We start from the raw sequence: 14,498 nt of genomic DNA on the forward strand, positions 1-14,498 counted from the left end.
AAAGCAGACTGGACAGAAGGAGGGCAAAATAAGAGAAAAACAAAAAACCAGGCCAGTGGGAGAGAATGGAGGCAAAAAAGAACAAGGAGAAATGTGTGAAAATGACAGCCCCAAAGATAGGCTGAGGTCTCTTCAAAGGTGAAGGTGTGAGGTTTAAGAGGAGCCTCTCTACCTCAAGCACCCCCACTGCTACATCTGCAGCCTGCCTGATGAATTTGTCACCCCTCCATCTTTCCTCTTAAGCCTTCCATCCAGCCATCCTCCCATGCCTCGATCCCCTTCCAGTGCCCCTGTGGCCATCGTACCTTGGTAATCGTGTTAAGTCCCTGATTGCAGATGCCTCTCATCACAGAACCAGACACAGTGCTGGCCAGACTCTGCCAAGCGAGCAAGCGAGACAGGCAGAGGCAATTTTGTACACACACACACACACACATGCATACACGCATCCAGACGGTCATGTCAAATGCAGCACAGACTCTCAAAAAGAGGTAGACGCAGGCAAATCAGCCTCAAGTTGGCATTTCACACAGAGGGGGGAGACTAAATCATAGTCTGGAGACGGCCCTAATCACTGAAGAACACTGTAAAGCATGCATGCATACTTTTACACTCATAGTCACACCTCTGGGAAATGTCTGGGCTACAGCATGGAAATCCCTGGAACAGGCAGAAAATAACTGGGGCGAGCCAAACACACAAGCACAGATTCACCACTCAGATATACATGAATATGCAGCAAGGGTAACACGCTTTCCTTGACTGTAATTGCAGCTCTGAGGGAACGCCCCCGTGGCTGTTTCTACACAGACAACAGAGGAAAGGAAGGAGAAAGGGTGTCATGGAAGTGAAAAGGAAGTGTTGAAGATGAAGTGAGATGAAGAAGGGTTCACAGTTTCTGTGCGTGCATGAGCTACGTTGCCTAGTTTTCCACTAGAAAAGTCGAAAAACAAAAACTGGGAGAGAATGAAGAGAGGATTCCACCAGTGGTGTCTTGAGACGTGGAATCTCCTTTAGAGTGCAAATATTAAAAACAAACTGTGTTACTAAAAATTGCCAGAGGCTAGCAAGACATGGCATCCGATATATTAACATTTCTTTGAAATACTGTAAGTGGGTGAAATTCTTCTTTCACGTCTACAGTCTGAGGAGGACGCTGTGGTTTACCTCACTGTCATTGTCTCTTCCATTATAGTTCCCAGGGCAGATGCACTTAATGCAGAATCTGTAGAACATGACATCATGAAATGACCGTCCAAGTTTTAGACATCTCAGAACTGCAGTTTCACTTTAAGGAAGACAACCTTCTTTGAAATAATACAGCTCATTTTATTTTCCTAATACCATCTGTCTGGCTTTGAGTGGCTGAGAGTGCCAAGCTGGTGTCTTCTTGATCAATGGACGGCATCTAAAATCTAAAATCTAAAAGAATGCTTGAAGTGCACTAATGTACTGGAGAAAATTCCTTTCTCACACACACTCTCTTAGAGTTTCTACTGTATTTGATTAATTTCAACAACCATTCCATTTTTTTGTCTTTCAAGTGTAAATTTCTTGCAGGTTTATGAGCTAAAGTGAATCCTTTCATTCAGGTTCTTGTTGTTCAAAATGTAAAATGTGCGTGCCTCTATGTGTGAAGAAATGAAGAGAAGGCCACTGGTGAGCTGGCAGATTAGTGAGTCACGCAACAGACCAGAACATCAAATACATGAACGCGCATGCATGGACATCCCTGCATGCTACATGAAACACATGAAAGATACATTTGCAGATAGTTTTTTAAGCCAATATTTAACCTGGTTTTGGCTAAATGGTAGCCAAAGGACCACTCAGAAACTGTGGTTTATAATAATAGCTGTCTTTAAGAGTGTTTTTCTTGGTTCATCATTGGCTAGATCCATTATATTTCAATCCTCAGTCTGCATTACTCCTGACCAATCTCATTCATCTTGGGTACAATGTTAACTCAAACTAATGGTGTGCGGTTGCACAGATTGGACAGTCAATCACAGCTCTCTTAAAATGTCTCCTGAGTTTATGGTGGTGATAACAATCTCTACTCAAATTCTAATAATATCTGTACAATAATAGTCTCCATCTGTTATCTGTTGTCTAAACACACTAACAAAGAATCGGCGAAGCAATCTTACAAAGAAGTACACAAAAAGCAAGGATAAACTCAGTTGTAAATAAAAAATAAAAGAACATTGTCAAGTGCGTTGATGAAACCATAATTACAAAATCACACAATACTGATTTATGTTGATGTTGCAGAGTTAAAGAGCTATCTATATCACTCTTATTCAGTGCTCATTTCAATAAGCAGATTAGTGTCCAGGGACCCATGCAGCAGGGCAAAAAAAAAAAGGTTTCCTCCGTAACCCCGTAAGGCCCTTAGTTGCAAAATTACAAACAAACTAACAAAATCTGTACATATATTTTTTAAAGACCGCATTTACACAGTCAATGGGTCCTACTGTCTTTTTAGTATGATAATTACAGAGCATAACAGGCTAACCAGACAGTATTGTGTGAATTGAGTGAAATGTGTAAATAGGATTAGGAAACGCTCTGGGCTTTACAGGGTTGAAATTTCTCTTAAGATGTGAACCTTTTCTTGCCTAAATATTATGCTTGCAAGACAATTCTCAGACAGTATCCTAAGGTAGGTAGGTACAATGTTGAATGGTTTGTCACAGTCCAGCAGGAATATTGTATTGTTACAAAGGTAACATTGTTCAAGTTAATACAATCTTGTAACGTAACAAGTATCGTAACCACTGCGACTGGTTTTAAAAACTTAGGCAAAAACCAAAGGAAAGGGGAGAAGGAAGTGTGTCGAAAGTCCTACACAATATAAAATAAATAAATATGAGCTGAGAAACAAATACGACAAGAAATAATGTACAAGATAATGTATCTTGTCTGTTTAAAGAAAAATCCTATGAAAAATCGAGGAAGGGATGAAGTGACCCTGCCCGGAGGAAGCCCGGGGCCCCCGTCTGGAGCCAGGCCCAGATGGAGGGCTCGTCAGCGAGCGTCTGGTGGCCGGGTTTGCCACGGAGCCCGGTCGGGCACAGCCCGAAAAAGCTACGTGGCGGACATCCCTCCATCCCATGGGCCCACCACCTGTGGGAGGAACCGCTGGGGTCGGGTGCGCTGCCACATGGGTGGCAGTGAAGGTCAGGGGCCTCGACTGACCAGACCCGGGCAGCAGAGGCTGGCTCTGGGGACGTGGAATGTCACCTCTCTGTGGGGGAAGGAGCCGGAACTTGTGCGGGAGGTGGAGCGCTACCGGTTAGATCTGGTGGGGCTTACCTCTACGCACAGTCTTGGTTCTGGAACCATACTCCTGGATAGGGGTTGGACTCTTTTCTTCTCCGGAGTTGCCCAGGGTGTGGCGCCGGGCGGGTGTGGGGGATACTCACAAGCCCCCGGCTGAGCGCCGCTACGTTGGAGTTTAACCCGGTGGGCGAGAGGGTCGCCTCCCTACGCCTGCGGGTTGTGGGGGGAAAACTCTGACTGTTGTTTGTGCATATGCACCAAACAAGAGTTCAGAGTATTCGGCCTTCTTGGAGACCTTGAGTGGAGTCCTGCATGGGGCTCCAGTCGGGGACTCCATAGTTCTGCTGGGGGGGACTTCAACGCGCACGTGGGTAATGATGGAGACACATGGAGAGGCGTGATTGGGAGGAACGGCCTCCCTGATCTAAACCAGAGTGGTTGTTTGTTGTTGGACTTCTGTGCTAGTCATGGATTGTCTATAACGAACACCATGTTCGAACATAGGGATGCTCATAAGTGTACTTGGTACCAGAGCACCCTAGGCCAAAAGGTCAATGATCGATTTTATAATCGTTTCATCTGATCTGAGGCCATATGTTTTGGACACTCGGGTGAAGAGAGGGGCGGAGCTGTCAACCGATCACCATCTGGTGGTGAGTTGGGTCAGGGGGTGGGGGAAGACTCTGGACAGACCTGGTAAGCCCAAAGCGGGTAGTGCGGGTAAGTGGGAACGTCTGGAGGAGGCCCCTGTCCGACAGACTTTCAGCTCACACCTCCGGCGGAGCTTTTCGTGCATCCCTGTGGAGGCTGGGGGCATTGAACCCGAGTGGACAATGTTCAAAGTTTCCATTGCTGAAGCTGCGGTGAGGAGCTGTGGTCTTAGGGTCTTAGGTGCCTCAAGGGGCGGTAACCCACGAACACCGTGGTGGACACCGGTGGTCAGGGAAGCCGTCCGACTGAAGAAGAGTCTTTCCGGGATATGTTATCCCAGGCGACTCCGGAGGCAGTTGCAAGGTACCGAAGGGCCCGAAGGGCTGCAGCCTCTGCCGTGAAAAGAGGCAAAGCAGCGTGTGTGGGAGAAGTTCGGAGAAGACATGGAGAAGGACTTTCGGTCGGCACCAAGGTACTTCTGGAAAACCGTTCGCCACCTCAGGAGGGAGCGGGGGAACCATCAAGCTGTGTACAGTAAGGATGGGGACGCTGTTGACCTCAACTGAGGAGGTAATAGAGGGCGGTGGAAGGAGCACTTTGAGGAACTCCTAAATCCGACTAATACGCCCTCTATGGTAGAGGCAGAGCTGGAGGATGAGGGGGATTGGCATCAATTTCCCTGGTGGAGGTTGCTGAGGTAGTTAAACAACTCCACAGTGGCAAAGCCCCAGGAATTGATGAGATCCGTCCAGAAATGCTTAAAGCTCTGGGTGTGGAGGGGTTGTCTTGGTTGACACGCCTCTTCAACATTGCGTGGAAGTCTGGGACGGTGCCTAAGGAGTGGCAGACCGGGGTGGTGGTTCCCCTTTTTTAAAAAGGGGGGACCAGAGGGTGTGTGCCAATTACAGGGGTATCACACTTCTCAGCCTCCCCGGTAAAGTCTACTCCAAGGTGCTGGAAAGGAGGGGTTCGGTCGATAGTCGAATCTCAGGTTGAAGAGGAACAATGCGGATTCCGTCCTGGTCGTGGAACAACGGACCAGATCTTTACTCTGCAAGGATCCTGGAGGGAGCCTGGGAGTATGCCCAACCAGTCTACATGTGTTTTGTGGATCTGGAGAAGGCGTATGACCGGGTGCCCGGGAGATACTGTGGGAGGTGCTGCGGGAGTACGGGGTGAGGGTCCCTTCTCAGGGCCATCCAATCTCTGTACGACCAAGCGAGAGCTGTGTCGGGTTCTCGGCAGTAAGTCGGACTCGTTTCAGGTGAGTTGGCCTCCGCCAGGGCTGCGCTTTGTCACCAATCCTGTTTGTAGTATTTATGGACAGGATATCGAGGCGTAGTCGGGGTGGAGAGGGGTTGCAGTTCGGTGGGCTGGGGATCTCATCGCTGCTTTTGCAGATGATGTGGTCCTGATGGCATCATCGGCCTGTGACCTTCAGCACTCACTGGATCGGTTCGCAGCCCGAGTGTGAAGCGGCTGGGATGAGGATCAGCACCTCTAAATCGGAGGCCATGGTTCTCAGCAGGAAACCGATGGAGTGCCTTCTCCAGGTAGGGAATGAGTCCTTACCCCAAGTGAAGGAGTTCAAGTACCTTGGGGTCTTGTTCGCAGTGAGGGGACAATGGAGCGGGAGATTGGTCGGGAGAATCGGCACAGCAGGTGCGGTATTACATTCAATTTATCGCACCGTTGTGACGAAAGAGAGCTGAGCCAGAAGGCAAAGCTCTCAATCTACCGGTCAGTTTTGTTCCTACCCTCACCTATGGTCATGAAGGCTGGGTCATGACCGAAAGAACAAGATCCAGGGTACAAGCGGCCGAAATGGGTTTCCTCAGGAGGGTAGCTGGCGTCTCCCTTAGAGATAGGGTGAGAAGCTCAGTTATCCGTGAGGAGCTCGGAGTAGAGCCGCTGCTCCTTTGCGTCGAAAGGAGCCAGTTGAGGTGGTTCGGGCATCTGGTAAGGATGCCCCCTGGGCGCCTCCCTAGGGAGGTGTTCCAGGCACGTCCAGCTGGGAGGAGGCCTCGGGGGAGACCCAGGACTAGGTGGAGGGATTATATCTCTAACATGGCCTGGGAACGCCTCGGGATCCCCCAGTCGGAGCTGGTTAATGTGGCCCGGGAAAGGGAAGTTTGGGGTCCCCTGCTGGAGCTGCTACCCCCGCGACCCGACCCCGGATAAGCGGATGAAGATGGATGGATGGATGTTTAAAGGTTTTTAAAGGACAAAAACTGATTTATTTAAAAGAGTACTTCACTGATTGCATTGCACGCCTATAACATTGTCAAAGTCATGATGGACACAGTAAAAAAAAAAAAGGTTCAAAATCGCAACCAGAGATATGATTTTTTTTCATGCATTGCACAAAGTCTGGCACCTACATTACCCACAATGCAACTTGAGAACTGACAGTTTAGTCCTAGATGTGGGTGTGTTATGCAAGTAGCATTTAGATGAGGAGCTACAGAGGGCTGCACTCACTTCTTTCTAACTCCACAGCTCAGACTGCTTTTTGTTTTCAAACTTGTAGTCTTCAGCCCCAGCCACTGTTGACTCAAGTGACATCACCTGAGGCAATATATCAGCTACAACGTTTTCACATAATCTCCCTTAACACCTGTAAATTCCCCTTTAAGGACAATATGAGTTTAGTTAAATCTTTGCAACTCATTGTTTTCTAAAGAAATCTTAAAATTACTACTTATAAAAAAATACTTAAGATGGGACCCGGCTGAAAACAGTCTTGCCAAAACCAAGCACCGCCGGCTGGCCGGAGCAAACGTTCTCATTTTACAGATTCTGTAAAATTTTGTTTTGGAAAACATTTGAGGTGAGCAAAAAAGAAATGCAGAAACAGAGTCATATTTGATCAGGGCTGCCTAGTTTGACAGTTTGATTGGAGTTCACGAGCAATGATTGACACTGCGTTAGAGACTCCTAGGAGAAGGCTTTTTTTTTTTTTTTTTTACAGATTATCTGTCTCATGTACTACTCTCAGAATATAGTGACAGTGTCAGCAAATTTAGCAAAAACTTATTTTTATAAAAATTACCAAATGTAGCTTTATTGCAACACCATGCTGCACACATCTTAACTGTGGAGTACATTTGTAGATGTGTAGGAACAAACTGTTAAGAGCTGGAGTTATTATTTTCAGACTGCTGTCAGATTAAATGTCATAACTTTTTCTCCTAGGCAGAGCCAGTGGGGAATGATGGCCACTTGCAGTCCAATCTTGTGCTTTTATGCAAATTGCACAGTGGAGCTGGAAATACCAGCAATGACACACCAATAACCTGAACCAGCACTTGAGAATTGTACACTTTTGCCAAGGTTTAAGACATTACCAAGATAAAGAAAGGCATATTTCTCTCACAGAGAAAAAGGAAGGAACAAGTACATTCTTGGATCAAACATTCTAAGTATCTAAAATGTTCAATATTTTTCAACTTTAAGCTGTGACCTATACTATCAGCATTTTAGTAACGTCTTATTGTAATATCAGCACTTAGATTAGTGTATTGTGAGCACTGCTTTTTGAAAATATAAAACTGCTGTAGGCTGATGATAGTTGTCCCCAAAATGTATATATGTATGTGTATATGTATATATACACACACACACATACATACATACATACATATACACACACACACATATATATATATATATATATTTTTCGGATTTCGGTGCCTTATTCTGGTGCCACTGATGCCTGCACTTCTCTCTGATGCTCTGAAAACGGACGTTACAGGCAACAGAAACATTGCTGCACGTGACGCTAGTTAACACTTCACTTGACAGCAGCTAACGTTAGCCTACCGCTAGCTAGTAGCTGGATTAAACACGGTTACAATGCTGACAGCTAATGCTAAACGGTGTAAAGTTTGTCTGTATTTCACTGTAGAGGATTCCGACACCGGGATGTAACAATCTGCAGCTGCTGTTGTTGGAAAAACACAGACGGTGCGTTCAATGAAACTGTTAATTTACAGCCTTGTGGTGCATTCAAAGTTGTTGTTAAATGCCCTTTTCCCATCTGGTGGTTGTTTTTTGTCATTCAACAGCTATTTACTAGTGAAATAAGTTATTGTTATAGTGATTACATTATTATTATTAAACATTTAATTTTGACGATATGGCCTTAGCAATAAACAAGCCATTCTTTAATGTCGCCATATGTTTAGTACCCTTCTTTTTTTTCGGTTCACGCACCGTTAAGGCACCGGTACCATTTTAAAAGTACCGCTTTAGCACCGGTATCCAAACCAAACAATACCCAACCCTAATATTGACTCTAGATTCAAATGTGTGACTAGATTAAATATATAATAAACAATTATAAATCTTAGAATCAAGTTCATAAAATCATTTTCTTTGCATTCATTTGATTCCCAATCAAGATACACTGGTAAGAATTGCTTTCCATTGTTAATATGTACTTAAAAACAGTTCTGAAATGCAAAATAATAGAATTTTAATCATGTGATAAAACATGCGCTTAATCGCGATTAACTATAGAAATTCAACGATTAATCGCGATTAAGAAAATGTAATTGTTTGACAGCCCTAATATATATATATATATATACACATACATATATATTTTTACAGTTGGGTATGGGGTAAAGGGTCTCAAACTCACCTGTGTGGCAACACTGATTAGTTAAAATAAAACATCTTCTAAAATAATAAGCAAATAGATGATGATGATGATGATGATGATGCTGATGATGATGATGATGATGAGATGGTATTTGAGAAAAATGTTGGAACATGACTGATTACTGTGAAGATTTAGGTATATCTCCCTGTAAAAGGATTTAGAGAATTTGGCATGTGCTAATTTGTGCTCCACTAATTGAATCTAAACTAAACTCAAAGTTACAACACCAGAATTATTTTGTTCAAGTTTGCATTTGTTTTACTTTTTGACCAGGATATTAAATATAGAGAATGTCAATGTAGCTAAGCTGACTAAGCAAAACACAAAACTACAAGTTCTCACTCCAAATCAAACAGTTCTCATGTCAGCTCCCTATCAATTTTCACTGTAATAAAAACCTTTAAATCACACATTTTTGCTACACGATCATGTCGCTATAGCATGCTCCCATTTGCTTTATACGGAGAACAGTTCTCTCTACTCAATAACAAGATAATTACTGTAACTAGTTAACAAGATCTCAAATTATTTTCTAAGATGGCAGTGAATAAGGGACACATTTGTAATTTGTGATGATTACTGTATAATTCACCATAGTCTTGTTTTTTCCTTAATTCATGCTGAGCACTTTTGGGTTGTCCCCTGACAAATAGAAGATACAGTGAAGATGAAGAGAGAGGAGGAAGAGGAGGAGAGAAACTCCAAAAGAGGAAGGCAGAGAGGAAAGATATAAGAGATGAATGAAAAGTACTCAAGATAAAAGGCATTGAGGGTTTTTAGAGGGTGAAAAAAGCAGGTGAGTGTTAAAGTACAACAAGAGAAGGGTAAATAGGCGAGAAAGTGAATGCTGAGTAACAAGGCAGGAAGTCAGGAAGAAAGGATGTAAAACTCAACAACAAAATTGAATTGAAGGCCCAGTGGAGGAGATAGGGAGACATATCTAATCTGATAATGACGAAGAAGCAGGAGGAGAAAGAAAGATAAAAGAAAGAAAAAGAGAAGCACACTGATGGTGGTAAACAAAAAGTATTGTGAGATAAAAGATATGAGGAGGGAGAGAGAAATGGAGATCAGTGTAAGAGAGGGAAAGGTGGTATAAATGTCAGCTAAACCCGATAACATCATTCCGATCTCTGCCTCTCCAACCTTCTGTGCAAATGTATAGGGTGTGTGTGTGTGTGTGTGTGTGTGTGTGTGTGTGTGTGTAATATCCTGTTATATGCTGGGCAAAATGCTCCAGTGAGTGTGTCATAATCTGAGAATGACATCTTTATTGAACAATGCCTTTCATTTCGCACAGCATTACTTCTCCTGGTGTGTATCTGTTTGAACCATCCTACAATAAAAAGCAGAGACAAACTGGCTCTTCTTATGCTACTCATGTAAATAAGCAAACAGGCTCAGAGCCAGCGGGCAGGTACTAAATAACTTGCATGTAATAAAACGTGTATCGTTCAGCGACATATATGAAAGCTTGCGCTTTGGGATGCTGCAAACTCTCACTGCACTGTTGTACGCAAAAAAGCATAAAATAAGCCTATAGATGAAGGCTAACTCCCCCTACAACCACAAACTGTTGCTTTAACATATCTTGTAAGGGTGAAAAAACATGATATGATGTGTTAATTAGTTAGCTTTAGAGTTGTTAGAGTAATTTTGGGCCAGCTAGCTGTTTACCACTGCTTACAACGGTGAAGACTGACTGGCATAATGTGACCAGATTTCTGAGACAAAATCCGGGGACATTTTCAGCTTAGAAGCGAAAATAGCTAAAAGGTAATGTTTTTTCTGTTTTTTTGTAAAACTTAAAAACGGGGACACTGCCCCAGGGGCGTCACTAGACCTAGAGCTGCGCTGGGGCACAAGCCCCCCTAGGGGGATCCATGGGTATGCTCCCCTGTAAGAAAATGTTGTCTATTTTAACTACATGATGTTTAAATACATCAATCTGGTGCACTTTAAAAAAAGAAGACTTGATTATTCTTATCTATGGATGGAAATATTTGTGCGTTAGCCTGAATTATTTTGCACTTCAGAATTATAACCATGCACACACAGGTGGAATAGTTTTTTCTTCATATTTTTGCATTAATGTCACTAGGAAGCATACCAGTAGAAATATATATTTATATTTGTAAGTGGGATATATATATATATATATATATATATATATATATATCTAAATATATATATAAGTAATATAAGTATATATAAGTAAGTGGGATTGTCTGGAATCTGGCAATATAATAACCATTATGGTGGGATACACTGGCTAAGCAATTTACAAAAATGTATGTTCTGACATAAATAGTTTACATGAGAATACATTATAATTTTGGCCCAAAGTTGGATACCTTGTAGAAATTACTCGCAAACCATTTGTCACAGCAACTGGCACTAATATCATTGAAAAGCTTAGATTCTGGTTGCAGTGGTTGTGCTATCTGTCAGAGGGAGAGCAGGAGTGCGGTTGTGAAGAAGTTGGTAATTTCATGGCGCAGATTAACACTTTTTCATACACTATATCAGAGTCACATTCTCATTAGGGGCTGAGCCCCCCTAAAGGTCAGATCCTAGGATTGCCCCTGTTGCTAATTCATACTTTTACTCCACTACACCTTAGGGGGAAATGTTGTAATGTTTACTGCACTACATTTATCTGACAGCTTTTGCTTTATTGCTTCACGCTGGGCTTGTTTCTGCAACAGCTCATTGAGTATTGGATACAATTAAAACTATTGAGGAAATATTTTCCTTTGACATTGGTCCAGTATTAAACGAGATCGCTGTAGTCGGCAACGGCGAAACAAGCTGCAATGTAAGTTAATAGGACGTCAATTGTCCAGCTTGTATTTACGTTCATAAAAGTGCTCGTTTTGCCACTGACAGGCTCAGATTTATATTCTAAGTGTCTGACAACATTATAGAAATGAGGTCGACCTTTCTGTTAAAGAGTAAGATCCTTTTTAAAAACATAAAAAAGTCTGCGAAACTGCATTCGCTAAACCCACCAGACTCCATGTAAATAAACAGTAATTTCAGCATCGGAAAATGGACATTCTAGAACATCTCTGAGCAGCGCACACAGACTATACGTTTGGTCAATGTTTTCTTTCTTTCATTCCAATTTTGGGTCTGTCAGTCACAGTGAAAACACTGGGGATGTCTGGTCACCCTAGACTGGCAGCAAATAAATCACGCTGTCACTTTTGCAGCTTTGCTAACTAGCAAGCTACTTGCTAATGTAGCTTGTGCCCACAGCCTCAAGCTAAGTAGCAAGCAGATTGCCTTATGTTGGCAAACATTGCAGCTGTTGTTTGCAAAAAATCTCCAAAACCTAACTGTATGCTACCGGCCCAGAAGCAGACAGCAGACAGACACAGTTAGTGACTAGCTGGTGAACATAGTGGAGCATTTTAGCAGCTAAAGAGACAGATGTTTCCCTCAGTAGAAGTTGGTAGAGACCAAAAACTGAGCTGAAAGAGAGTAAATATTGGACAATCATCCCGTGGTCTGTAACACGACTAGTTGTGAGATATGGCATTTGTGCTGCATTTATGTGGTGTTAGAAAAATGGGAAAAATGTGTTCCCCACTGGCAAAATTTATGTGAACGCCTCCTCAATTCGGAACGTTAACATTGGAAGATTGGGGTGCCCTTCTAGTTCTCAAAAGTGATTTTGGGTTTAATCAAAAGATTATTTCCCTCACCTTGTGATTCCCTCTTATAGCCTACCATCACAGCACTCCTTCCTAAACTCCTAACTTAATTTAATCAAAAGAGATGATTTCTCAAAGGGATTAACAGCAGACAATTGTTTCTCTCTGTCGGCCTTACAGTACCAATCTTTTCTTCTACTGTCGATATTACGCACACTGTGGCTGCCACTATCACGTGTGGCAGCCACAGTGTGCGTGGGAGGATGACTCTGTATGTGAACGTGACATCAAATTTGTGAGCAGAAATGAAGGCTCTTTTATCAATGAATGCTAAACCATATACACAAACACACGTATCGCTGTGAATCTTAATTCACAACTAATTTACAGACTTATTGCAGTCTATCAGCCCCTGGTTATGACAGTGAATAAGCAATGGGCATTTAGTTATTGATCCACAGATGGAGAGTGTGAACTATAGAACAGAATGCATCAGAATCTCCATCACAGACCCGCTGGAACTGTAATAGACATTTCCAGCAACATCTAAGCTGAGATGGAAATTTTAAAAAAAGCCACAGCATTAAACTAATATGTGGTGAGATGGATAAGTGTTGCTCCGTGGTTTAGCTGGTGGCAGTAATAGCTAAGTGTGGGGCACTCATTGGGTCCAATTCGCACAAGGCTACCATTAATAGTCAATGTGCATTGATTGCAGATGGCTTCAGGTGAAACCCCAATGGCTGTGGTACCATTATATTAGTGAAATGACAGCAAAACTGATATCAAGAAGCATGAAAGCATTTCTGATTGACTGTTTCAGCCCTACAAGAGGTTGAGGCTATGTGTGTTTGTGTGCCGTGTGTGTGTGTGTGTGTGTGTGTGTGTGTGTGTGTGTGTGTGTGTGTGTGTGTGTTTGTATGTTTACGTGTGCATCTATTGAATGACAGGGTTGATTTTGGCTGAGTGTATTTAACATTCAGTGCATATCTACTTGATGCAAAGCCACACAAACTGTTTCGTCAATCCTACAAAGACCATCATTAAAGTCATTAATTGGCTGGAGCTGACACACATCTGGGTCCTTTGGTCTATCTCGGGAGCCTGAGAGCTGACAACATAATGTGTACACTGTGGACACAGCTCAGATGTGCCTCTGCTTATATTTGAAGAAAACCAATCTTAAACAAAAAGGTAAAGACATTAAAGAAGTAGTCCCTATTTTGGGAAATATGTTTTCTTGCCAAGAGTTAGATGAAAAGATCAATACCACTCTCATATCTGTGCACTAAATATGAAGCTACATCCAACAGCTGGTTAGCTTAGCTTAGCATAAAGACAGGAAAACAGCTAGTCTGTCCAAAAGTAACAACGCCTGCCTACCAGCACCTCTAAAGCTCACTAATTAGAGAAAATCTGGGGATTTACAGTGTTAACTATTTCATTAACTATTTCTTGGCCTGCTGCAGGGACTTGAAAATAACCCTTCATACAACCAGAAATTGTTGTTTGAACACTTTAACTATACTTTATAGCACATTATGACTTAAACAAACAAGATATAATTAGCTTTACAGGTGCTGGTGGGAAGATTTTGTCATGTTTAGACAGAGCTAGATTAGCTGTATCCCCCTGCTTTCAGTCTTTATGCTAAGCTGAGCTCCCACCTCTAGCTCCACTTAACTCAGACATACATAACAGACATGAGAGTGGTATCTCTAACTCTCAAGTACCAAAACGTTAAACACCTGTATATGAGATCATTGGTGTCAGTATGAATATAGGTACGTCTGCCCATGGATGCATGTTAATGTGTTTTACCTGAACTTCCCGTGCATGGTAGGCTATGATGAGGCCCAGCAGTATGACTGTGGACAGGCTGATCAGACACTTCAGAGCCAGAGAATACATGGAGCTCTGTAGAGAGAAAATTGACACATACACCTTTAGAAATATGCAGCACAAACATAATACACATTTCAGGTCGAATTTGCTACGATGGTTGTTTTAGTATTCAAAGTACAATGACAAAAAACATCAATGAAAGATCCCACACTCATGATAGTCCACATTCTGTCATTAGTCTGTTGCAACTTGGAGCGAGTTCCACCATGTTCTCTCTCCACTGCTAAAATGGCATGTGTAGTGTACCATAGCAGCACTGCTTCAGCATAGACAATAAGAACTAACATTTACAGAAGTAGAAAGGAAGTATTCCACCTGTCAATATCACTGCA

General features: G+C 42.7%; 1 protein-coding gene across 1 annotated transcript in view; it reads right to left on the bottom strand.

Moving 5' to 3' along the window:
• Positions 1-14,498, bottom strand: part of kcnn3 (potassium intermediate/small conductance calcium-activated channel, subfamily N, member 3) — a 67,778-nt gene that overhangs the window by 34,417 nt on the left and 18,863 nt on the right. Inside the window, exon 2 of the mRNA XM_078251852.1 lies at positions 14,083-14,178. Coding sequence (XP_078107978.1) covers positions 14,083-14,178 — 96 coding nt within the window. The remainder of the gene's footprint in view (positions 1-14,082; positions 14,179-14,498) is intronic.

Source organism: Sander vitreus, chromosome 6, assembly GCF_031162955.1.
Source record: "Sander vitreus isolate 19-12246 chromosome 6, sanVit1, whole genome shotgun sequence".
Lineage (NCBI taxonomy): Eukaryota > Metazoa > Chordata > Actinopteri > Perciformes > Percidae > Sander > Sander vitreus.